Source organism: Oxyura jamaicensis, chromosome 3 (genome assembly GCF_011077185.1).
Source record: "Oxyura jamaicensis isolate SHBP4307 breed ruddy duck chromosome 3, BPBGC_Ojam_1.0, whole genome shotgun sequence".
NCBI classification, from domain to species: Eukaryota; Metazoa; Chordata; class Aves; order Anseriformes; family Anatidae; genus Oxyura; species Oxyura jamaicensis.
This window is the reverse complement of record NC_048895.1, coordinates 62,664,029-62,691,492: the sequence shown is the minus strand read 5'-3', so window position 1 is coordinate 62,691,492 and position 27,464 is coordinate 62,664,029. Positions and strand designations below refer to the sequence as shown.

The following is a 27,464-nucleotide window of genomic DNA, read 5'->3' as shown; positions in this document are numbered from 1 at the left end:
CAGTAAGAATGCCTTGGTCATGTGTCCCTCCCCACTTCTCGTGTCTGACTCACCCCACAAAGACCAACCCATGCAAGTGATCCAACTGATCCCTGTAGCATGGACAGAAGTGACCTGCAGGTAGTTTCCTTGGCACCGGAGAGTACATCATTGACCCATCCTGGTAATAACTTCGTTCTGGAGCTTAAATAGAGGATGTCATTCTCCTTAACTGCCAGTGTGGAAGCTTCAACATTTACTACCATATAATCTAATCAGATCATTAAGCAGTAACAAAATGGATCCTATAGGGAGATTCTTCAAAGCCACAGAATAACAAATATGGTATTATCTTTCAAAACAGCTAGATACCTAAATACCTTCAGAAAAACTGTCCCCAATAATCAACTTCCACAGCAGTACGAATCAGTGAATATTCAACATGCTGCAGTAATCTTTCAATATAAAAATTGTTTATATTGCACTTGCATAGTTTTAGATAGGCAGTCCTTTTTAGGATTCTCACACACTGAATGAGAAGACCATGAAGAGAAATTTTATGGGAATTATTCTTACAATGATATCAATTATCAGTTAACAAATACTGTGAGGATGAGTATTTGTGCCTTAGTCTTCCAAATGTTCCACTGTTGTAATTAATGTGATGTGTTCATATTTCAGATATAACCCATGACTGACAGATCAATGAAATCAACAGATTTTTTTATATTAACTTCAAAGTATTTTGGAATTGTCCTCATATTATCTAGCTTCTCAACTTCAATATGTTCTGAAAAAGGGAAAAAGTTGAAAGATAAGTAGAAAACCTAACCAGTTATCAAATATTCTTAGGAAATCCAAGCAAATTGCAAATTTTAAAGCAATTAATGGTCAAGTAATTTTCTCAATATTATTTTTCTTCAAAATACGAAAGTATGAGTTGAAGGCATCTTTATATACTTAGCGTAAACTGCTTCCTCATCTTTAATACCTGTTGGAATCAGCATTTTTTGTAACAACTGATATGACGTTTCCTAAAGGAAAAGGGAAGTGCATCTTTCCACACAAGTCTGTTCCTATAAACTACTGAATATTCACGTTACAGTGTCAAACAGAGTTTAACACTATGCTGCTGTTGAAAGCTTGGATGAATTTACCTCATGGCATTTATGGAGGAAGAACAGAAATGTTTGCTTTTCATTGGTTTTGACAAATCCACAGATTGCAAATGAAATAACACAAAATAATCCTGTGTCCAAGTTATTTAGGGGGGGTGGGGATAAGATTTGTTGCATTAATAACTCAAACCATAAATCTTAACTGACCTTTAATCACAGCGGCTTCTACTAATGCAGGTTTCCCAGTCATGTCCTTCACATTGTCATGATGCACCAAATCATTTTGACAACTAACTTGTAATTCCGAAACATCAGCAGCTTGATTTGCACACGATTTCTTGGTGGTGTCTACACAGAAATTCTGAAATTACATAGAAGAATGCATTGACTTCACATGTAAATTGTTACTCCAAACTGGATACTTTCAGAGATGTGACACATAAGAGCAACATTCTTTGGGCTGCTTCTGGGAAATTTAACTACAAATCTGTTTGTCAAAGCAACTCATTAATCACATTTCCGATAATGCTTTTCTTTAAGACAAATACTTCAAAAAATATCATGGTTAGAAGACACTCTAGGTGAAGAAATTACCTCTAGAAGATATCTTAAGAGTGCCTTTTCTTTATTTGGGTGTATGGACTCATGTAAATACAAGGAGGGATATTTACTTATGCCTTTTGGTTGATAACGGGTTTCTTTCTTATTAACTACTTTTATTGTACTGATCTTTCATTTAATGGGTTCTGATATATATTACATCATAGGTTCATATGAACTTTGACATTTCAATTACATTTATACAGTGGCATTCATAGCATGGTGAGTATAGTTAGATGATAGGAATAGACCATCAAGACATAATTAACTACAGTATTATAACATTATAGAAGGTAAGTTATGTGGCTGTAATACTTTACTCCTTGAATTTCAAGCTTGATATAGATATTTTCTTAATTCTGTGTTTTTAACTGTGAGATATTAGTTATAAATTCTTTCAGGTAAAAAATATTTTTACCTGTGCAAATACGTGTCAGTTAAAAGTGTAAAAAAGTATATCTTCATTGAAGCTATACAGTAGCTGCAGCATATTTACAGTCCAATTATAATCATTTTATACTAGAAAGTCTGCATTTATTTTAAATAATAAGTATAGATTTTCCATTCAAAATTATATGTAGATTTTCCTCAGCAATGATAAAATTGTTTCTATTCAGAGACAGAAGGTTGCATTGGTAAAACTGACAGTAGTGACCCAGCAATAGTGTCTGATCTTTTCAGGATCAACCCACAATTTGTGAAAGCACAACATGAACTCAGTTTTTATGACAATCTGCCCCTTCTGCAAAAGATATCAACTAGCAAGAGGAAAGTCGCTGGTAATTGAAATAGAAAATTTGAGAGAGCATATTAAGCGGAAGAGCTCAGGAAAAATCTGAAAAATGTATGGACAATTTTCCTCAGTGGGTGGGTCATGACATGACATAAGTGGAAGACCATTATTTTTCAGTTAGAAGAACCCAAGGTAGTTATCTCCATTTTCTGAAATAAACACTGAAACCTCAATCTGCAGGGGTTGACTGAGTTACAGCATTCAATGCAAGTTTGTGCAGTACAGGCTGTACAATGCTGGCTAGCACTCCCTGTGATTGCAAAAGAACCTCTGATATCAAGCAAAGCTTAAAACAGTGATGTAATTCATGGAAACATCAGGGATTTGTGCAAAAAGAAACACAGCTGAGGAACATTTTGCAAAGACAGAAATGTCAGAAGTTCTTAAAAGAAAAATAACCCAATGGAAAAAATGCTGTTCAAACTAGGATGATACTCATCCACTGTATTGTAGAACAGCTTCACTGGAGTTAAAGGACCTTTGCCTTTCTTCCACCGGCAAAGTGTGGCCTTTGTTTTATTTCTGTTTCTTTTCTTGACCATCTGGACCTAAACACACCTACCCTGGCAATATGAACACATTTTACAAGTACTTAATGAGAAATGTCCATCTTTTGCTTGAGGAAAATACATGCTTAAATAACAATTTTTCAAAGATGTCACTAAACTTGTACTGTCCTCCGTATCAGTCATATCTGTTTGTCACAAATGAAAGGTCTTGGGAGAGGCAGGGAGATATTTTTATTCATTGGCAGATGGTTCCTGTGTTCAAGTTATTGGGTATACTTGCCTCTGTAGTGGGTTTATGTGGCAAGGTTTTGGTAGCAGGGGGCCATAGGGGTGGCTTCTGTGAGAAGGATCTAGAAGCTGCCCCATGTTTGGTAAGGGCCCCACTGCTGACCAGAGCTGAGCCAATAAGTGATGTTGTTTGCGCCTCTGTGAGAGCAGATTTAAGACAGGGAAAAAAAGCTGTGCCGCACAGCAGCTGGGAGAGTGAGAGGAGTGAGGAACAGCCTTGCAGGCGCCAAGGTCAGTGAAGAAGGAGGGGGAGAGGTGCTCCAGGCGCCGGAGCAGAAGTCCCCTGCGGCCTGTGGTGAGGACCGTGGTGAAGCAGGATGTCCCCCTGCAGCCCATGGAGTACCACGGTGGAGCAGGGTTCCACACTGCAGCCCGTGGAGGAGACCACGGTGGAGCAGGTGGACCTGCACTGACGGAGACTGCAGCCTGAGGAAGACTCCTGCTGGAGCAGATTCCGGGCCAGACCTGCAGCCCGTGGAGAGGAGCCCACGCAGGAGCAGGTGACCTGGCAGGAGCTGCTGCCCGTGGGGGACCCAGGTTGGAGCAGTGTGCTCCCGAGGGATGGACCCCGTGGTACGGACCCATATCTGGAGCAGTTCTTGAAGAGCTGCTGCCTGTGGGAAGCCCACGCTGGATCAGTTCAGCAAGGACTGCATCCCGTGGGAGGGACCCCACAGCACAGGGGACGAGAGTGACTGAGAAGGAGCGGCAGAGAAGAATTGCTATAGACTGACCATAACCCCCATTCCCCTGTTCCCCTGCGCCATTCAGGGGGAAGAGGTGGAAGAGGGTGGATTTGGGGGGGGGGGGGGAGAAGGTGCGTTTGGTTTCTTTCCTTTGTTTCTCACTTCTCTAGCTTGTTAGTAATAGGCAATAAATCTTACTATCTCCCTATGCTGAGTCTGTTTTGCCCATCACAATAATTACTGTACAATCTCCTCACCCTTATCTCAACCCTTGAGCCCCTTTCATCGTATTTTCTCCCCTTTCCTCTTCGAGGAGGGGGATCGAGAGAGCAGTTGTAGTGGAGCTCGGCCACCCACCCGAGTAAAACCACCACAGCCACACAGAAAGCTTTCACTCAAAAGACAGTTTTCAGGTAACTGGGAGACCTTAATTTAAACACTAAAAATAAATAAAAAAATAATGCTTTCAACATGATTTCTCTGATTTTCCAGTGAACTTCCTATTTATCTATTAAGCCTGGCAGTCAATATCAGGAATTAGTATGTTCAGATTATTTGTTTTGTGTTACCCTAACTAACTTAAAAACAAGCCATACTATCAAAACGGAAAGATTCCCTCATTAGGAAGAATGTAACTGAAGTTTGTGCTAATCTTATCAGTCATCAGCAAAACCACACACTGTGATACAATGGTTACCTGGGGCACACTGCAAATATATTTAAATATGCAGAACTCAAACATTTCAGAACAAACAAGGTAACAGAAACTGGACTGTCACTTCATTATATTCTGAAATCTGATATCACTTCAACATTCTTAATGGAGCTATAGATAACAGTTATACCAGAGACAGAGATAAGATGCTTTTTTAAACTACACACACACATACAGAAAAAAAAAAAAAAAAAAAAAAAAAAAAAAAAAAAAGTCTGAGCGAAGTCTTACAGTCATCTTCCAAATAGGCAATGCAGGCTTAGGCAGGCTTAACAGTACAAGGTTTTCATCTACCCAGAGTCATTGGTCTGCTGATTTAAAGAAATCAGGATACCAGCTGTGGTTTTCAGTACTGTTACTGCCAGAAGAAACACTGATTCAGTTAAAAACTTTATGTTCTGAACCACAGTCACTTCTTGTAACAGACTACACAAAAGGATATCCCAAATCTCAACATATGGATAATCCAAGCTAGAGGTGTGTGAACTAAAACAACAACAACAACAACAACAACAAAACCCTACCTCAATAGCTAAGCATTACCCATTACATCTCTAGGTCCACTCACTGACCAAAAATAACTCAGAAGACAGAGTTGTAAAGGTAAGGTAGCGTAAGACTGCACAGTCCTTCTCAGGAAGTAAGAGGTGTTACATCAAACAGGATACAACAAAGTGTGAGGCTTATGTGAGAACTAAAGATCTGGGGATGAATCATCCTAGTAAGAACAGAAGTTGCAGCATTCTGCAGAAGCTGTAAATGAGTCCAGAGTTTATCCAAGATGCATAAACTGAAAACACTAAAGTAGCAAACTGAGTTTCAGAGCAAACAGTTTGAATGAATTTCCCTTGATTACCTGAAGAGCTTAACACACTACTGCTTGTGTGCATGTGCATGAACTCAAATTATATAGCAGTTTCCCTTCCCTTGTCTGCTCCAGGAGCAGTGACACCTGACATCAGTTCTTGTTCTTATGAACAGCATCAGAGAAATAGCAATGTTTTGCCCATCTACAGCACCTGTCACAAAGAAACTCTTTCAAAAATGTCAATTTCCCCAGAAAATTTAAGCATACGTTAGCATCCCCTTCTCACAGTTCCAAGGTATATTCTTCCCTGTCTTCAGAAAATCAGGCTATAAATAGTTGCCTCCCTGTGAATATTTCTTTAATTACTATGTGTAATTGTTTTTGAACTCATTTACATTTCTGATATCAACATCATGTGGCAATGAGTTTGAGAGTTTATTTCTGCATTTCTGCATCATGTAAATTGTCCTTTTTTAAAAAACTGTCCTACCAAATAATTTCATGCAGCCATTGTATTCACTCTGTTTACTTTCTCCCCGCATGCAGGTTTTTACAGACATATTTAATCTCTCTCCAGAGTCGACTCTTGTTCAGGCTGAGGAGCTGTAGTCCATAGCATTTTTCCTCTTAAGGGAGCCAAATTGTAATCCATGATGCAATGGATCCTGAAATTTCTGCTTCTTTTCAAGATAACAGCCCCAAAAACTACTGAAGGCAGTTCAGTATACTGCATTTACTGCTGACAGCACTATTTGGTCACAACTGCTCAGTAAGCCAAGGAAAAATACTCTGGAGGAGAGGCCCAGCAAAACTACTATAACCTCTGAGACAGAACAGAAGAAAGAGAAGCTCTTAAAACACACAAGGCGAAAAAGCTGTTAAATCTGTTTATAAGGAAAGGAAATTATACATGTGTTCATAATACACATTATTGTTTTGGTTGCTTTTTTAAGGAAAAAAAAAAAAAAAAGCCTCAACAGTATCTAGAACATTCAGAGTAAAGAAGGAGAAGCAACATTTGTTTAAAGTGCAGAAAAATGTGGGAGTAAATATGAAACCAACAGCTGTCATAGTCACTGAAAATGCTGTGAGAGATGTAGTGGCATAAACCAGTCTGACAAAACTATGCCTTTCCAGACAGAAAGTCAAGCTGTTATATGATTACAAATGACTCTAGTGAAGAGGAGTACTCATTTGTCGGAGCAATCAGTGCTGGACATGGCACTACACCTTTGGAGTACATTTATTGTGAGTCACCCATGCTAGCAGATACAGATCATAAACCTTTTACTGCAATCTTTAAAGACAGTTTGGAGTGGCACTCTTGCTGCCTTTAGAAACTGCCTTTAGAGCCAAAGCTCTAGACATATATCTTTGCTTTGGCATATACTCCACTGTTATATTTACTTGTAAAATGCTTAATTGCTGCATGCACCTTTCCAACAGAAAAAAACAAACCAAACCAAAACAAAACAAAAACCTTCATATATAGAAAGAAAGTGTGATAAATGGTTTTGCAGTCGAAATATATTGCACTCTTTCCAGACAAAAAGGACAATATATCAGAACAACCTACAAACAAATGTTCTACAAGAGAATCAGACAGCATAATATTCATGGGGAAGCCCAAATCAGGGTGAACAAAACTTTAGTTTTTAATATTTTCGAGAGTATTTTAAAGAAATTATGAGAGGGAGGTACAGAGAGACACATCAGTACAAGTATAACAGGGTAGTCATAGTTGCTGACATATAGGGAAAACTTAATGAGTTTCAGAGCAACCTACAGAATGAAAACCTACCTACAGCAATAGGGATAATTTTGCTCCAATTTTTTTTTACACCTGCACGACTTTCTGTAGGACAATTAAGAACTGCAGTGAATTAGAAAAGAATCCCGGGTTTTGATTCCCATACTGCACTGATACAGAACCAGTATAAAAGCTATCATAATCAGAACCATAGACAATCTTGAGACAGAGACTGAAATTCTCTCTCAATTTACAAGACTATGAACTGGAGTAACTACATTTCTTTATTTTTTTTTCAATCCAGATTTTCATCAATATTAGTCAAAATAAAATTTCACCAACTATATACATAGAAGAAGGAATGAACACTTCCATGTAACAGATGGGAAACACAAAATCAAATAATAGAAATACACAAATGGAAACTGCTGACATCTCTTAAGAAATTTGCATTATTATGTCAGACAGTCAGGACTGATTTATTCCACTTGAAAGGAAACAATTACCTTTAGATTATTACTCATTTGTATCCCAAGGTAGCCTTCTTACATGATCTATTGGTGAGACAACTTATCTTGCAGATCAAAGTAATTTTTGCAAGGGCACAGTGTACCTGTGGTTAAGGGTACTGACAAGGGTCTATGATTTTGTAGTGAAGAATTTTAACAGCCTTCCCCATTGCACTGATTCCAGTACATGATATCAAACCTTCATTTTCCACAGTCCAATGGAGTGTGGAAAAGGAGAAGAGCTAGTTAGAAGACGCTTGAGAAAGGCCATGGGCAATAAAGAGGATCCTCACTTAGCCTCATTAACATACAGGACAGGAACACTTGTGAGAATTATTATTTGCCTCCAGAACTTGTAAGGTACTATAAACTACAGATGAACTATTTTTGCCAAAGAAGGGGTCAAGGTTGTATCATTTCAAAGGCAGGAACAAAATTACATTAGTTTGTGAGCTCTTCTCTGCCTAAAAGGCACATGGAACCTCTGGTTAAATTACTGGGTTTTGATCAGAGTTTTAACTGGTTTCTTCCTCACAAGGTACTTTCTGTATGTGCTTACAATATTGCAATTAATTTGCTGTTCATTGTCAATAGTCCAGGTTTTCCCAAGGATTACAATGAGGATGTTACATAATAAAGCCACGATAGACCGTAGGCAGATGCCACTGTAGGCACATTCTTAAGGTTCAAAATGAGTAGTTAAGAAGCAGTATTTTCCTGAAAGTAAGGAAAGAATTAGATTATCCTTGCTCAAAGCATGAATAAGAATATCTGGATTTCAGAAACAAAAGAGAGCAGAAAGTCATGTTTTAGCTATATCCTTTTCTAAATAAATAAAACCAACATATCAGACTGAACGGTCTTCAAGAAATCAATGGCACGTAGAACATGCTGAGCTTGCATGACTATTGCGATGGCATACTGACTAACAAAGAATAAACAGCGAAGGAAAAAGCATTTCTGTAAGAAGAGAACAAACTCTTCTTTGGTAGGCAAGGAGGGTGCTTGCGGTGGGAGGGAGCCTCGGCAGCCGCTAGATGGCTGTATTCCCTGCCTTATGCCAGCCTGGGCACGTCAAACTTCTTTGCAAGGGCTTACATTTCATCGGTAAAACAATAGGTAAAAACTTAGCACGACTTCTCTCGCCTGAGACAGATTTCTCCTTCTGGTCCACCCGCTTCCCCCCATCTGAAACCACAAGCAAAACAAATCTCGCAGTTGTATCTGGGGCTGGGCAGAAAGAAAACATTCATCTGATTTGATAATTTATTGCATAGTGTTACGCAGTGAAATGCTAAAACCCGATAAGTAAACAGACTGAGGTTTAATCATTTAGGGGGAGCAGAAAATGGGAAAAAACAAGCGTTCCAGACTACAGGATAACTTTTAAATTAGGACTGTTTTTATGTGCACAGCACAAGCTTTTCAAGGAAATCTCATGATGGTTTTGAGAAGGTAATTAAATACTGCTACTCTTCATGGATAGTTCCCACACTTCAGGTAGAAAATCTACACCCGAATGAGCTAAAATAAATTGTATTATGTTATCAATAAAAAAATGTACAAGTGTGTACCTTTATTACATTCTACTGTAATTCTTTGCTTGCTCCAGAATTTCAGAACCCCAAACTTTCTGTTCTTAATCCAATGACTTTCACGCACTCATTCAATGTTCTCAATGCTTATTTAACCATTTATTGCTGAATGAGATATTTTTCTTTTCCAAAGTCTGTCCAAGACTGGCACAGAGTATGTCTCAAGAGATTTTGAAATGAAGCTTTGCTACCAAAGGGTCCTTTATGCCTGTGGGTAACTAGAACTGTCAGGCTCATTCTCAGCCATTTTTCTGCTGTTCTGTGTGTATACAAGAAAAAGAGAACAGAAAATAATGTAGGGCATCCTTGAGTGGCCTGAGCTGAAACAATGCCTTATTTATTCAGCACAAAATCACGAGGCTTACGTATTCAGATATTAGTGATACTAATCATAAAGGGTATTGTAAGATTTTTTTAGCAATAGTTTAAATGCAAAATACAGAACTGTCAGCTCGATCTTCATTATCCCCTTCTCATGAAACACATAAAGGGGTAAGGGCTTGTTCCTCAGAGCCTCACAGCAGAGAACAGAGTTTTCTCATCTTTATGTAATGTGTATGATGTTTGCATTACATTTGTTTTTTCAGACACACCTGCTCATCAAGGCCTGCCTTTTTTCTGAACATTTAGTCTTTAGCATCACTTTCTTTGTTCAATATATCGTGCAAGGAAGTTAAGTATTATTTTCCACGTTTTATATGCTGGTAATTTGAAACATGCTCTTGTCCACATAAGCCTCAAAAACTGAGTGGGAACCAGTGATGTCCACCCAGCTGCCTCCTTTCCACCCATCCCGCCTCCTCGCCGTGCTTTTGGTGCAGGTTTTACTGCCTGCCCACCTTGCCTGTTCATCTCAGCCACAATGGTGAGTGCTCAGCTACAGAAACAAGGCCTCGGTTCTCTGAGGTTGGACAGAGAAATTCAGTTAGCAGCCACCTGTGAAAATTCTGGTTTCCATGACACTCACTGCATGAGAAGGCACCTGTGAGCTGAAGCAGGAACAGGACCCTGTTGTTCAGGTGCCCTAGCCCCAAAGCAGGCTCTGCTCTTCCCTTGGCCAACTCATCCACTGAGCAGTGGGAGGAAAAAAAAATCTTCTGAAGGTGTAAATTATTAAGATCTGCTACTGTATCACAAATACATCTCACCTCAGCAAATGGAAGTCCTTGTTTGTTCAAAGACTATGAAATGTTGTATTTTGTGAAATCACCACTTAAGCAGAAGATGCGAATTCTTCTCATTTATCTTAATGGGACATTAACTGGAAATTTAATTACAAGGGAGAGCTAATTATCTGCAGGTTTGCCAAACTGCAGATGGAATCTACTCAACAGAATGAAATCTGAATGCTGAAGTCAATGCGAACAGAAGTTCAATTTAATGTGGGAAAATTTGAACTGAAACCAAATGAAAAGAAGAAAAAAAATCCTGTAACTCCTCTCAGAGAATCTCAAATGAGGCACCCCTCACTGCACCATTATCCTGGATGCCTCTCCCTCAATCCTCTGATCTTATTTGCCCCTTAAAAAAATAAAAATAAATAATAACCACACTGGTCCAGGTCAAAATACATCTCACTATATTTTCTTCACCATGTCATAAACAGACACAACGGAAGAGCAAGGACAGAGCCAGACTATCTGCTCCCTCCAAACACACTCTCATCCTCCTACTATATTCAGCTCAGGGAATTTCCTGAGTTTGATGTGGCTTGTCTATTAGTAACCGTCAAAGGGTCTCTCTTCCAAGTATTTGTCCAGTCTCCCCTTGAACTCCTGATCCACTTCCAGCCTTGTTGTGGCTCCCCTTGGTCTGAATGCATCCTGCCCCATTTCCTCTAATTGTGGCCCTGCTGAGACAGTTGGGGAGAGGGAGCAAGAATTTTAAAATAAATTGTTTTCAAGTTCTTGCTGCTGTGCTGCCCTCCCTAGCATTAGTCTGCAGGTCCAGCTGCAGAGCTCACACTGTGCTTCCTCTTACTGAATGACAGAAAATGCTGTGTGTGGCAGACAGCAGCCTCAGTGAAGCAGCGGGGCATTGCATTGGTAGGAATTAAATACTTCAGAGCAGATTCTGATCTCAGAGTCTGTGTGTAAATCTGGAGTCACTCCGTGCAACTCAGAAGCATTATCCTGGATTTACTAACTCATGTGTGAGTTCAGAATCAGGCTTCTTGTTTTTCAAAATCATCTGGTTTCCAGGCCACAGTGGGGAATATAACAGCAGGAGTGCGGGAGAAATGGGTTATTTTATTAGTAAAATGCATTCCTATTCTAACAGGTATTTCTGTAACATTTGAATCCCTTCAAGAATTTACCCTCTCACATACGTGTATACATATAAATGTATATAGAGATATAAGTACATAAATATTTCAGCTTGTCCACTAGAAGCTAAAGTGTTTTGGCAGAAAGAAACTATTCCGCCCCATTTTCACTTCCCCTTTTACTCTTTATCATCTGACGTAATTTCAAAGCTCCGAAATGGAATTCACTCACAGCTGTGTTAAACTGCACGCTGGTGGTTACGAAATCTGGCTAAGTCGCTGTGGTTTTGGTTTATTTTTAATATTGAAAAACATAGTAGGGAGCAGTTGATTCTTTCTCTTGAGAAACAAAGTTTGAATCCTGGAATTTCTAACTGTATTTATAAAATATATTAAAAGGGGACATTTCAGACTCTTTTGTGAAAAAATGAGCCGTTATCAGTTTGGACTTCAAGAGTATGTTGTCTCTGGTATCAAAATAAAACTTTGAGTAACACAAAATGCCCATTTCCGCTTCCCACATCTCTCCACAGACCATCCTCCTTCCTGGGCACTGGAGCTGGCTGGACCTACAGTGGTCCAAGAGCTCTCCCCAGCTTGTCTCCATGGCAAAGAGAAGGCCCTGGTCACCAGCTGACTTCTGAGCCAGGCTGTGGATTCAAACAATGAGCTGCCTCAGTACCAAGCTGTGAGATAAGAATTACATATTCTCTTGTGCTCATAATATTTTTCAAGCTTTTTTGTTACGTCTCTATGTTCTATGTTCCATTTCTATGTTCTCTCCAGAAAGATGGGGTTAGACCTGGTGCTCCAGTGATCTTCAGAGCTACACCTCTGAGGCCTTTTAAGCCTATCCAAAAAGCCAGAGGTCAGAAGAGAGGATCTGGACAAACACCAGCCTGTTATTTCTTGGATCGATGTTAAATATTGGCTTGCAGAAAAATAACTGGAAAGTTGTCCTAGTAAGAATCATGGAAAAAAGTGATGGCAGTACTTTGCTTGTACGCTAAGAGATGTCTAATGGCAGAAAATGTTTCATATTCAGTCACTGTATGACTTATCATGGAAGACCTGTAACACATGTTCATATTCATATGTAACAGATTAGTTCGTAACTGTTCATAGTACATAGATGGACTTGCCATATCACTGACTTCCACCACATCACAGCTGTGTTTTACTTCCCTTTTCTTCTTCATGGTTATGTGGCAATTACGCATTTTCTTCCCTTGCGGTGATTGTAACTGTGTCCTTGACAGTCTTTTTTGATGCTCCTAAAGGAACCACTCTGGAGATAGTAGTTACTCATTTTCAATGTATTCTGTTTATTTAGGATACTATTAAAAAGATGAAAATAAAAACGTACCCTGTGACTGTATTGCAGAGCTATGGCTTAAGTTACAGCTACAGCTCAGGTGAACTAAAATTCTCCAAGTATTGCCTCTTAAAATTATACTGTCTTTCACACTGAAACTGGAACTAAATCAGATGAGAAAGGATTAAGCACAGTTTAAATCTAGAACTTTTCCATGGCTGCAAAACACATAAAACAATGTGTATACGGGAGAGTAGAAAGTTAGGTAAGTAAGAGAAGCGTTTTTTTGTTGTTGGTGGTGGTGGTTGGTTGGTTGTTTTTTAACAAAACTCCTCAAAATTATTTCACTTTGGGAAATAAATGGTATATTATTTTAGTGAGTGGAAACCAAATGCACATATTATCCTTTATTTGGACTTGAAGGTTTAAGGGAGCAGAAGAGTGACCTCTGAACTGTTCATCTTCTTCTCCTCCTCCCTCCTTCCCACTGTGAATGCGACATATTTGTATTATATGATGAGCAAACACTATGCCTGTCAAGGAAACAATGTGGGGTCTAGTTAGACATGCCACATGCCCTGCCCCTGTAGTGGCACAGAGAACAAACTCTGAGATTTTGAGACGTAGCCAGTTTTCAGCCTGCATCACTTGATTTTTCAAGACTGTCTGACTCAAAACAGCAAGTACAGTGGTGGGACAAAAGTGTACCCCATACCATTCAGATGATACAGGTCATCTCCCACACACAACCATATTTTAGACAGACTTGAAGGTATAAGCAATTCATCTTCATTGCTCTGATCTTATGGATGCATCATACAGGACAGACAAGTATTTCCAGTTGAGACAAAAGGCCTGGGTGAATCATGTCCAGGTGAAGGTAAAGTCTGTATGTGATGATCTTGGAAAATGTCCTCACTCAGCCCTTGGGGAATGTCAATCTTCAAGCTTACAGGAAGGACCAAAAGATCTTTCTTTCATTCTCAGTCCCCGGGGAAATCTATTGCTTACATTCTCAGTTCGTGCCATTATCAGGATCCACCTTGTCTCCTGGTGAGCTCTCACAGCACTGATCACAAACCTGACAAAACTGTGTTCAAATCAAACAGATTTCAGCCAACTCATTGCCACAGCCAGTTTTCCATGTGTAGTCATGCTCCCAGACATCTGTCATGAGCAGTTGTCTTCTTTATAGTCCACCTACCAAAGGCATTGTTCTTACCACAGCTATGGTAGATTGGTAGTCCATTAAGTAAATATTGATGCATTGAAAGCATAATTAAGGGAATCCTGCTTTTACAGGAGTCCATATCTGTTTTATATTTGATGGACATAGAAAGGTCTATGATAAAATCTTGTAAGGTATTCAAATATTTAGGTTATTTTTAAAACTTTAAGGCATTTTTTTTTTCTCAGTCAGACAGCATGTTTGACAAATAGATCTCCTTTCACTGCTTTTCTCATTCTGATACGGGACAATTCCTTCATTATAGAATGATACTTCAGCTGTAATAATGCTTGGGTTAAAAATAGGAGAATCAGGATTTCATTAATCTCACTGAATAGCTTTTTCTCACATCTGTTCATTGAGTGCACTAGCTCAAAAGGAGAGCATGAAACTTCAGCCATGTAAAGTATGCATTTGTCTTAAAAACTAATTATACCCCAATAATGCCTGAGTTGTTAGTTCCGCCATTCTGCAGATGACACTAGTGATTACACAGCCTTGAAAGTGGCTGTTGTTTCTCCCAAGTTCATGTTCATTTGTATTCAGTATATGTCCAGCTTCTTGAAATACTGAATTTTGCATATAGCCTCAATGTACTAAACCAGGCCTTTTAAACAGCTTGTTCAACATCTTTTTGGAAGATTCTACGTGCAGAAAACATTCTAAATGATAAGTATATGCATATCCTGACCAAAATAATTAAGTAAATAATTGTGATTTTAACAAAGCCCAAGAAGACATCCACACTGGTATTTTTTTCAATACTGTTGCAGCTGACCAATGTAGCTGCTGGCTACAGCAGCTACATGGTCAGCTGTTGCAGCTGACCATGAAGCTGCTGGCATGGACAGTCCTGCTGTGTCCTGTCCTAATGGACACTGCTGTTAAAATCTGAGCTGCCAAGACAGCTATACACAACTTCAGAAGTCTTTGCCAAAATGACCACAGATACACACCAGATGGAAGATTCTTTGACCAAATACATAATTGCTTGGTGGACAATGCTTGGAAATATTTCTTAACAAGAGCACTTTTCAGATTGCTCTGAGGGCAGAGTTGTAGATCTCTCATGAGTTTTATCACATGGAACTGTTCTGGTTTCCTCAATCCATTGAATTACCTTGGGAATGTAGAAAAAGTTTTATTTCTGCAGCATAAAATTTGATCTCATTCACTCTTTGAACAAGCTTAATTGTTCATTTGCTTTTCAGTTAAGCAACCATCCTATAATGCTATTTTCTCCTGAGACTTCATGCTCAACATTCAGATGGTCAGTCTTTTTTTTTTTTTTTTTTTTTTTTCTGGTGTGAGTACTTTTTTTCTCAGGAGATGGAAAATGAGATGAGACCACACAAGCTCACAAATTTTTTAAAAAGAGATTATTATGCCATCAATCTTGAGTTAGTGTTGAGAAGTAATGTTTATAGTCCTATTACTTGCCTAAGTAAGACAACTTTTGCACACTTATCAACAGCAAGTAGTTTGAACATTCAGAACTGACCTACCCTATGTATTAAGTGTCACATCAGATTATTAGTAAAGCTTTCATCTGTAACAACTTATGGGCAAGTCCAGATCTGACATATGCACTGATTTTGTCTGTTTTCACTCTTCTGTGGGTAGTGTGACTGCATTCAGCTAGTCAAATGCAGCAAGAAGAGTGAAGCCCTGCACCTGGGGAGGAAAAACCCCAGGTACCAGTATTGAAAAGCAGTTTTGCAAAAAGAACCTAGGAGTCTTGGTGGACTCTCCAAGGCCCCCTAGTACAAGAGTGACAGGGATATACTGGAAAGAGACCAACATAGGCCCACCAAGATGATGAAGGGACTGGAGCACCTCTCCTATGAGGAGAGGCTGAGAGCTGGGACTGTTCAGCCTGGAGAAGAGGAGGCTCAAGGGTGATCTTATCAAAGTCTATAAATAACTGAAGGGAGGGTGCAAAGAGGACAGAGCCATGTTATTTTCATTGGTTCCCATTGCCAGGACTAGGCAATGAGCATAAACTGGAACACAAAAATTATGTCTCAGTATCAGGAAGCACTTACTTACTGTGCACTAAGCACTGGCACAGGTTGCCCAGAGAAGTTGTAGGGTCTTCCCCTTGGAGATCTTCAAAAGCTACAGGTCCTGGGCACCCTGCTCTGGGTGTCCCTGCTTGAGCAGGGTTTTGGACCAGATGGCCTCCAGGGGTCCTTTCCAACCTGAATCATTGTGTGATTCTGTGATAGTCTGGGAAGGTCCATTGTGAGGCTAAGGACATTCTCATTTTCAGCTTGATCTAATTATGACAATCTGGGAAAACAAGTGATGCCAGTACCAGCTACACTACGTATAGAACTAGGTAGGGAGTTGGCAAGAAGCTATGGAACAGGTATTTTCTGAGCTATTAAAAACTTGTTCACATTACTTGCACAGCTTCCATTATAAACCCATTTCAGACACTAATGAAGATTTTGCAGTTTTAAAAAAATCTACCTGCACAACTTTTCTTTCTTAAAAGGAAGCATTCATTCACTCTACACAAGCCAAACAGACTTGTGTAAAATACTCTGGAAAAAACAGCAACCCCCAAACCCTGCGATCATCCATCACGCCTAGCATGCTCTGACAGAGGAGCAAATAAATCACATAACTACAAAACTGACCAAGTGGGACATAATATGCATGTATTACATGCCAAACCACTGGTCCTGTATGCATGGAGCATATGCCAGACCATTGGTCCTGTTCATCATCTTTTTCCTGTCACATAAGCTACACAAGAGGTATTCTACCATAATTCACAGTACAGCACAGAAATTTATCTTATTAGCACAACCTTAGTGGCAGCAAAACCTTATGACTTCTGAAGGCCTTGCCTTTTTCAGGGGAGAAAATTGGAATAGGCAAGCACCTCTATGCATTGAGACCAATGTCACAGCTGGAGGGTGTACACATCCTACTTTGGCCAGCTCTGAAATCCATCCAGATCCCAGGGGAGTCCATTGACCTATGCTTACTAACCAAGTTGATTAAACTGTACCAAATATTATTGGTGCTGTGTGAGTCCTCTGCGTACAGTCAGGCCTTGTTTACTTTCCTCAAGCCACTGAGGAGCCTGTAGGCAGCATGGCTGGCTACCTGGACCCGGACTGCTCTCCAGGCCCACTGGCTCAGCTCTCAGCTGCAGATCCAGGAGCAAAAAGGACAGCTGTCTGACTGAGCTGGCAGCATTGCCAGCAATGGGACTGTGTTTTCTAAGCTGAAATGAGTGCTGATCTCCAGCATCCCTTCATTTTCTCTGTCTAGATTGCAAAATGGTGGCAAGCAGGAGAGGAGGAGGCCTTTTGGCTGAAGTTGAAGGAATTAATTGTGGCTGTCTCAGGAAACTACACAGCTCAGCCATCTGTAATCGCTCACGTCAGGGAAGAAAGATTTGCCACAGTCAGATGTGAGAAGCAATATCTCTCTCCAGAGCTGTTTTTCGCTGTTTCTTTCACCAAAAATACAGTGCTGTAGATGAGCACAGAATTGAGCAGATGATTGATAGAAAAATGTTCCAGTGTTGGAGAGGCTGGACTGTCCTAGCTCTGCCTATGGCTGGCTACAGCGAGAAAATGAAGGCTGCTGAAGGCATGCATGCAAAGAGAGATGTGGCAGAGGTGAAGTTAGTTGCCTGTGATGAAACAAAATGGCAAACCTGAAATGACCCCCACCAAGTCACAGGGAGATGAGGTGCTTGATGTTTTTTTTAAGATGGCTGAAGAGTGGCTTGCTGCAAGTTTAATGAAAGCAACACACATTCTCTAAAGCATTTGGCTGGTTTGGGGCATTGTATGCTTCTTGCCCCAGTGAGAAACAAATCAATGCAAGAAAAATTCCTAATCGTCTAGAGTAAATTAGTCTGTTAAAATCGGTGTGCATACTAGTATGAGTAAAGCTATGTATGTGTGTAAATGCTTACAGGAGCAAAGCCTTAAAGACTTCAACCCTGCCAACACTTTCACACATACTTAAGTTTGCTACAGAGAATAATCCTATTTGGCAAATGCAAATGCACAACAACTGTGGTGTTGTACAAGCCTAGGAGCTGGCAAGATCAGGACCTTTGACTCTAGGTTTTCTACTGCAAAACATATTTTTGGCACTAAGGAAATCATAGAATAGCTGAATAATCAGATACACAAATCCTATAAGTCTTAAACTGAAAGTACTCAGGGAAGGAACTGTATTCTTCACAGATAAAGTCAGTGTTTAATAAATTGTGGGTGTTACTAAAATTCAAATAATAAATAAAGAAAATAACTTGGCATCATTTATTTATTTCCTTCTTTGTGGATTTATGAGAAGGCTGACATGAATAAAAGAAGAATGTACAGCTTTTTATCATTAATTCTGTGGTTTAATAGTCTTATATTTACTTAGGTACAGAAACTTCAAAACTAACAAACCCATCTACTCTGCCTGGGTGCCTGGTGACATTTGAAAGAATATATAAATAATGTAGATCTCAGGTTAGCCTCACCCTCCAACACTTACTTCAGCTCCTTGGATAGCTAATAAGCTTGACAGCAGGCAGCACTGCATGTGACAATGGCTCTTGAGAAAAAAAATCTCTAATCTACCTGGAGCTGGACTAAAATCTCTCATTCATTTTACATGGATCGTCAGAGAGCATCTGTGAGATAGCAACAGTTTCTGGATAACACAACAGAGCTTGCCAGCAAAAGCCTTCCCTTCAGCATTACTCACTTCCTAAGACAAGCAGTCTCAAATTCAGCATTCTTGACTGAAATCATGGAAACAAAATATTGAGAATTAAAAAGCTGTGTCATAGGCAAACTGAGGATACTTCCAAAGCCTCCTTCCTAGCCAGAATTTATTGGGTCAGCAACTTCTGGCTCCTCCTAGCCCATTTGGCCACTTGTATAACGAGCATGTTAGCAACAGGAAAACATACCCCTCTGTGACAGTAAACAGCTCCCATTTTAAGGCCTCTTTTTACTTTGGCATAGCAAAACCAGACTTCATTGCAAATAAGAGGTAGCCCCAGGGAGGAACAAGAAGCCCTTGAATATCATTGCACTCTGGTTTTAGCAAGCCTTTAGAGAAGGTGGTCCATGTGCTGCTGTGACCCAATTGTTTTATTGTAAGTTTGGGGGCTGGGTGAAAGAAGAAATTTGGGAAGATAATGGGCAAAATCTTCAAAAAGATTTGAAAGTTTCATGATGTCTTTGCTGAACTGCCTGATTTCTAGTCCAAAACAGAAATGTCCCTGGAATTTTCTAGTAAAATTTCTAAAAGCTTTAATTTTAGTCCATTGTACATATCTGTGAAATTCAAAAAAAATGCATTTCAAAACAGTTTCTTTCAATATTTCCAGTAGTCTACAGGTTTTGCAGATTAATTTAGCAAATGTTGAAAAAATATTTCTTACTGCCTTAGAACTGAATATTAGTAAGTCTGCAGTTACAATCATTTTTTTCAGCAAAAATGGTCTGCAGCATTCATATAATGAAAGATGGAAAGCAGAGGCTATAAAATACTCTTCTGATAAAAGCAATATTACTGATAGAAATTTCTAGGTTTAGGTAGTCCTCATCATATTTCTCTTACAAACTTAAGAATGTTCTTTATAACAATTTCGTAATGTAACTATCTAAAACTTCTCTATTAAACCCTGGAATCAAGCAGGTATTCATTTTTAGTGATTTCACAGACACAATTGCTACATTGCTCCTGGAAGACTGGCAAGATAGCACACAGGAATTATCTCATTTAACTGTAGATCAATGCCATGACTGCAACTATAAAATTGTAGGCAAATTGTACAGTAACTACAAGGTTATTATCAATCACTTTTAGCTCTGCAGTGGCACAGGAGAGAGGACAGATACCATAATAGGCTCTCTGCTGAGTACATTTCATTAATATACTCTGTTTTCTTCCAGAGTCTTGCACATCTCTTGCTCCTGACGGCTACTTTTGTCTTGCTAGTGATAAAAGTAAGGAAATCAAACCAGGTTCAAAGCAGTACAGTAAATACATCAAGATCAGTGATGTTTTTCTTCTTATAGATGAACAAGTTTGTTTACTTATACGGTATTTATTAGAAATGCATCACATATGCATTTAATAGAATTAACCAGTATCTTTCTGCTTTCACTTGGTAATTATTAGGTCTCTGCTGTAGGTGGAAGACAAAACCAAATCAAAGCCCCTTTGTGGATTTCCATTTTAGGGAGGTTACTGAACATTGGTAGCATTACAGAGGCATAAAATCAAGAGGCTGATTAAACCCCAGTGTTGTTCCTCAACAGCTCATCAGGTTTTAATAGATAATGCACAGGAACAGGAACAGAGCCACGTGCTTTGTCACTGCTGTTCATTATAAATGGCTGCAAAGTCATTAGAAGGAAGGGATGCCACCCAAACAAACCTGGACAAGCTTGAGAAGTAGGACCTTGTGAACCTCATGAAGTTCAACAAGGCCAAGTGCAAGGTGCTGTACCTGGGTTGGGACAATCCCAAACAGGAGTACAGGCTGGGTGGAGAAGTCATTGACAGCAGCCCTGCAGAGGAGGACCTGTGGGTTCTGGTAGACAAAAACTTGACATGACCCAACAGTGCATGGTTGTAGCCCAGAATGCTAACTTCATCCTGGGCTGCATCAACACAGGAGTGGCCAGCAGGTCAAGGGAGGTGATTGTCCCCCTCTGCTCTGCCCTTGTGAGGACCCACCTGGAGTGCTGCATCCAGGTCTGGGGCCCCCAGCACAAGAAGGATGTGGGGCTGTTAGAGTGGGTCCACAGGATGGCCACAAAAATGATCTGAGGTCCTCTGAAGAAAGGGCCTACAAAGAAAGGCTGAGAGAGATGGGGATGATCAGCCTAGAGAAGAGAAGGCTCTTGCAGGACCACATTGAAGAATTTCAGTACTTATAGGGGACTTATAAAAAAGACGGAGAACAAATTTTTACATGAGCAGATATTGATAGGACAAGAAGGAATGGTTTTAAACTAAGAGAGGGGAGATTTAGACTAGATGTTAGGAGGAAATTCTTCACTGAGAGGGTGGTGAGGCCCTGGCACAGGTTGCCCAGAGAAGCTGTGGATGCCCCATCCCTGGAGGTGTTCAAGGCCAGGCTGGTTGAGGCCCTGCACAACCTGGTCTGGTGGGAGGTGTCCCTGCCCATGGCAGGGGGGTTGGAACTGGATGGTCCTTAAGGTCTTTCTAACCCAAACCATTCTATGAGTCTGTGAAAGTAATTGAAAAATCTGTCCATGAGGGAGATGAAAATTGATTGATCTCCACTGTTTGCACAGAACCAGGGAGCCAAAAGATGGGATGTTGGGGTTGTCTTGCCCCAACCAGCTGCAGACTTGGTACAATACTCCCTAAGTATTCCTTTCTTACTCCACCTGTGAGACACCTTTTTAGATCTCTTGTGAATGACACCACAGGCAGAGAGAGCATCATCATGTAACTCCCAGGCTTCTAATCATACCATCAGCAACTATCAACCACTCGCTCTTTCCAGATTTTGCCATGCAGTCAAGCTTTAGGCTACCTTAGTGTACTGATAAACTGGACAGATCCAGATTTGAAGCAGCAATATAGGGCTTTACCCTTTCCTAATATAAATGTTTTCTGCCCATCTCAAATATTTCATTGTAACAGTACCCCGTTAAAAATATTTATTTAATTCCTGACCACAGTCCTTCATTTCAGGTAAACCTCAGACTTCATTTCTCTCATGGACATGGTGGAACTTAATGTTCTGGGCCAGGGAAACAGTTTAACACATATTGTCACCAGAGGGTCTCCTGAAGATTTTACTCCAGAGGAGAACTGGATATGGCAATTACTTCTTCCAAGACTTCTTCTTACCTGCCTGTATTTCATCTTTACACCATGAGCATAGGAGAAGGGGCTTCCAGGACAGTAAGGTGGTAAATTTATTCGTGCTATCAGTACAAAGTGGGTGTCACTCAAGATAGAACTGTCTGCTGATGATCCCTAACTACTTTAGAATAATTTTCCAATAGGAATACCTTAGACTATTTCACAAGGCTATTCTAACACAGAACTTTTTGATAGGCTTTGATGTAGATCATAGAATCACAGAATAGTCTAGGTTGGAAGAGACCTCCAAGATCACCGAGTCCAACCTCTGACCTAACACTAACAAGTCCTCCACTAAACCATATCCCTAGGGTCTACATCTAAACGTCTTTTAAAGACCTCCAGGGATGGTGACTCAACCACTTCCCTGGGCAGCCTATTCCAGTGACTAACAACCCCTTCAGTAAAGAAGTTCTTCCTAATATCCAACCTAAACCTCCCCTGGTGCAACTTTAGCCCATTCCCCCTCGTCCTGCCACCAGGCACGTGGGAGAATAGACCAACCCCCACCTTGCTACAGCCTCCTTTAAGGTACCTGTAGAGTGTGATAAGGTCACCCCTGAGCCTCCTCTTCTCCAGGCTAAACAATCCCAGCTCCCTCAGCTGCTCCTCGTGAGACTTGTTCTCCAGACCCTTCACCAGCTTCGTAGCCCTTCTCTGGACTCTCTCAAGATGTATAGGGACACATTACATCCTCATGACAAATGCATTCTTTCAAGGGCAGCATTAATTCAACCTATATAACAAACTCTTGGCTTAGAAATAACATGGTTCTTGTGAAGCAGTGTATAGGGTAATGGTTCAACAAGCTTTGTATCTGGGATCTGAGTCTATTTTCCTCCCCAGGAGCTACAGAGAAAAATTCATGTCCAGAGAGTTAGTTCAGGACAAAACAGGTCTGCTAGCCAAGAAACCTAACCACTAACCTGCTGAGTGTCTGCAGGCAAGTCATCTGCTGCCTGTTCCTTCTGCCATGCATTCTCTATCTGTGAGGATGTCTGCTGGAACTGCTGTTCACTGCATGTTTCTGCAGGGCTAAAAGACCCCAAGACCCTCACTCCACATGGTTCTGTAGGTGATAACAATGACTGTAAGTATCTATGCAAGGAGGTTTTACCATCACAACATTTCCTAGTGGAATTTCATTTCATTTCATCCAAATATCCCACTTTTATTTTCCAGTTATTAGTCAAATCAGTTCCCCAGATGTGAGTAACCCTCCAGCTGCTTAACTGCTGAAGCTTTGGACAGCTGCAATACTATTAAATACCTCTGCAGGATCCTTATAGCTAGCACTAGTCTTTTATTTCCTCTTTTTTTTTTTTTTTTTTTTTTTTCCTATTACCCCTATACAATTGTTTTGTATAGCTGGCGCATAACCACTATTAAAAACAAACAAACAAAAACACAACAACAACAAACACCCTTGACTTAGTTCATTTGCCTTTATAAAACAGACACATGCACACATACATTTATATGTTTATAAAATATACATATTTTGGATATGGAATGCTGGAAACCTAAGTGTAACAGGTATGAAGTCAGAAAACTTCCAGTAAGATATGCCTAAGGATTTAAAAATGTGTTAATTTAAATATAGTCTGCCAATAAAGAAAACTGTTTAAATTTCTCTGCATACTATTCAATGAATCCTGCCTCCAGCTACCTACTTGTCCATCACCAGTAATCAGTGACCTTGCAGGAGTATGGTTTATCTGAACCCTGAGAAAAACTATATTAACCACTCTGAGAAAACTTAACACCGATTCCTCAAGAAAAAACTGATGTTTTTTTGAAGGTTCACTGTATATTCCAGTCACCATGACAATAATTACTGAGCATCTCACAGCGTTATCTGAAACACCACAGGGACCTGACTTACACAAAATAGAAAACAGATTGCAGTACACTGCATTCCACTGGGCTGTGGCAGGTAAGTATGGATGAACACCAAGATTAAACGTCAAGCACAGAATCAAATACTAGTAAGCAATAGTATCAGTTCATAGCTTGCCCCACTGCCCATAATGTCTTTATAGGACAAATAAGCTTTCTATTTCAGTTACATCATCTATAACACTAGCCTTAACTTTGATACCTTTCTTTCTGCAGATTCTTTTTTTTTTTTCAGATGGCAAGCTCTCTCAGCAAGGATCACATTTCTTCACTGCTTGTGAGCTAGACAGCCCTGACACATGTTTAGCAGCATTACATGTCTGTTTAGCAGCATTACATGTCAGAAAACGTCTGTTTTCCTGACTTCAAATTAATTTTGTCAGAAGTATATGCTAATGTGCAAGAATGGTAGCATCATGGCTGGACCAGGGTTACATGGAAACAAGCCTCAGACACAGGTAAGACAAATACACCAGCAATTAATGCTGAGGAGAATGGACTGCAGAAAACAGATCACAGCCTTTATGAAATTACCAACATAAGACCTGAAAAGGAGAAGGTACTTCACCTGGTGTAATTGCTTGACTCCTCAGAAATGAAGTGCCCCATTAACAGCTATATGTCCAGTGTGCAGGTGAGACTGTTGTCAAATCTCTTACTATTCAGCCAACAAACCTAGGACAAAATTATGTGCTGTGCAGCAAAAAACTTACAGCTGAGAAAGAGGGAGCTTCAACGGCTTTAAACAGTCTTCTTATCATGCAACTTTTAGCTGCCCCAGGAGCTATAACTGACATCAACCACTTTTATGCCCTACTACCTTATTTTTTACCAAGGCCCTTCAGAACAGAGGGAACATTGCAATAAAGTACTTGAGCTACCATGCAAGGATGTATTTATTTCAGTCAGCTCTAGAGAAGAAGGCATGCTCGACAGAGGAGAGATGGGAGATTGGAGAGAGAACAAAATTAGGGAAGTGAAGAGGAGCTGTTTAAATTAACTCATTGCATCTGTCTTAAGTCATACAAAAAGATATAATTTTACCCAAGAGCAAGCCTTCCAAACGGCAATTTATTTTCTAGAAATAATTTAATGACACACCACTACTTGAGTGCCTGGTACTTTACATACAAATAAAAATGGCAAGTCCCTGCACTTCAGCGTTGTCATCTAAATTAGACTTTTGAGACCAAGTCCTCTGCGGGTATAAATTAGCATAGCTCCACTAACAGTGGAGGAATTATTTATGCCAGCATGCACCAGAAGGGGAATGGTATTGGGAAGAGACATTTTTTGACTGCAAATAGTACGGGGAAAAGGCATTTCTTGACTGTAAAACACTACCCCAGCCCTGACAGTTTTTATTTAAATTATTAATCCTCTGGGCATCTACAGTGAGTCAATGATTTTTCAACATTTGTAGCTCTGAACATCTGTAGATTTGTAGAGAAGAATCCATATATAGATTTTAAAAGCCATAGGAACAGACCTTGCAGCTTGCAAAAAGAGGTAAAACAAGCATGAGACTTGTATAACAAGGGGATTCTATAACCAAGGCTTTTCTGCTGTTTATGTAAAACACCTGAAACTTTTGCTTTAATGGCCACAGACATCAATAGGATAAATGGTCATAAAAATTAAATATACTCACATTTAAAACAAACAAGCAAAAAATCCTGATGTGTTAATTATTATCAGAGCCTTTGTATTCTCTGAGCTGTCAGGTAATTTGGTGGACAATATAAATCTTTCTAAAGAGAAGTAAGAAGCAGTAGAGAAGGCATGAGCACACTCCTCACATCACTGGTCTCTGCTGTTAGCAGGTAGTATCCACAAATGAAATGTAACCCCCTGCCTGAATGGATATCAGTCACGAAAGAGTGGTAAAATGTTAATTTTTGCTGTAATGGAATTTAATGTCTATATATATATATATATGTATATATATACAAATTACAGACAGAAGGAATCATAACTTTTAATTCAGTTTAGTGAAGAAAAGTATCCAACATGTTACCCATCATGATCACAGGACTCAATGACATGTCTGCATTCAGGCTTGCCTTGGAGCCAAAGCATTTGTAATTTATTGCAACTGGTTATGATTTCATCAAACAGGACTACAACTGGTCAATTAATCTTTCAGTGATACATTGATAGTCCTTCAAAGGTCATACAACATTGCTATATATTTTTTTCTTTTTCTCAGGAGATGTTCAGTAATGGTACTTTTACCTGCTGACATGCACCAAGAAAGTTCATTTCTGAAATGTTTCTTGTGAATGTTGGGAAGGCAACAACTATGCTCCTATTTTATCACTGCTAATTTCTCTTATTTTAAATATCACTGATGTTTTCCTTCTTCCAAAAAAATATATCCAAATGGACCCACAATATGCAAATCAGAAAAGCAAGAAGAATTTTTAAAATATATGTTTTAAAATATAAATTTAAAATATTTGTTTATATTTATTTAAAATATGTTTAATTATTTAAAGAGAAAAATATATGCAGTAGTAACAGATGAAATTGTGTTCTGAACAGAAGCACTACCAAATACTCATCCTTTGAACTTGTACTGAATATGCTTTATTGGGAACATTTCAGTCATCAGTCATGTTCTGCAAGTTGAATGACAGTGATGTTTTCCCAGGCTGATCAATTCATTAATGGGGATTATATATCACCCCATTTATTGTAAAGTGTAAAACAGAGGCTAAGTGGATAAAAAACTTTTTGAAAGATGAATATTGCATTTCTTATTTGAATAGGCACAAGTGAATCAAATTCTAATATGAAAAAATGTGCTTTTTCTGGGTTTAGTTTCTTTCTCTACAAAAGTGCTGTTTAAAACAGTAGAGATAGCATCTTTCTTTAACTGAGCAAGCTTTTAAATGAAATGCGATGTTAGGTGTACAAATGTTCTTTTACTGGTGGAATATCAGCAAATAATCCTATCAGGTTTAATAAAGAGTCTTATGCAAGGTTATCAGAGTATATAAGCTATGACCTTTTCAGGTAAATTGATTAAAAAAACAAAACAAACAAAAAAAACTAACTTACTATGTTTTAAGTGAGGGTTACCAATATGGTGTGGTGTTTTATAAATCATATTTATCTGTAAATTAAATCTATTCATATAAATCTTCCAGATATGAGAAAAAATAATAAAATAAAGATCAGAAAGCACCATGCAAAATAAATAAATTTATTGTATTGCACCTGTTAATGAAAATATGGAACCTGAGTGACTAGAAGTTGGGGACACATTTATTAAACACTGAAGAAAAAAAGAGTTTCAGTATAAAAATATTCTGTTAGTGATTTGTTTTATCTACCATTGAAAATTATCTAGGACAGCAATTCTGTACAGTAAGTTATCTGTGTAATGAGCATGAATTAAATGGATGTATAATACCAAAAAAAAATAATGTCCAACTTTTTTTTTTATTACTATTTCTGTGGTGCTATATTTGGCAATATCCAGTGAGGCGGAGAGGGAGAGGGAGAGGGAGAGGGAGA

The 27,464-nt window shown here is 39.3% G+C and overlaps 1 protein-coding gene across 4 annotated transcripts in view; it reads right to left on the bottom strand.

Annotated features, from left to right (window-relative positions):
- THEMIS (thymocyte selection associated) overlaps positions 1–27,464 on the bottom strand; it is a 91,826-nt gene that overhangs the window by 14,353 nt on the left and 50,009 nt on the right. For 3 of the 4 annotated variants that reach the window (XM_035323208.1, XM_035323210.1, XM_035323209.1), the window contains exon 5: positions 1,305–1,458. The exons of the other annotated variant lie outside the window; for it this stretch is intronic. In XM_035323208.1, the coding sequence (XP_035179099.1) occupies positions 1,305–1,458 (154 nt within the window). The remainder of the gene's footprint in view (positions 1–1,304; positions 1,459–27,464) is intronic. 4 annotated transcript variants of the gene reach the window in all.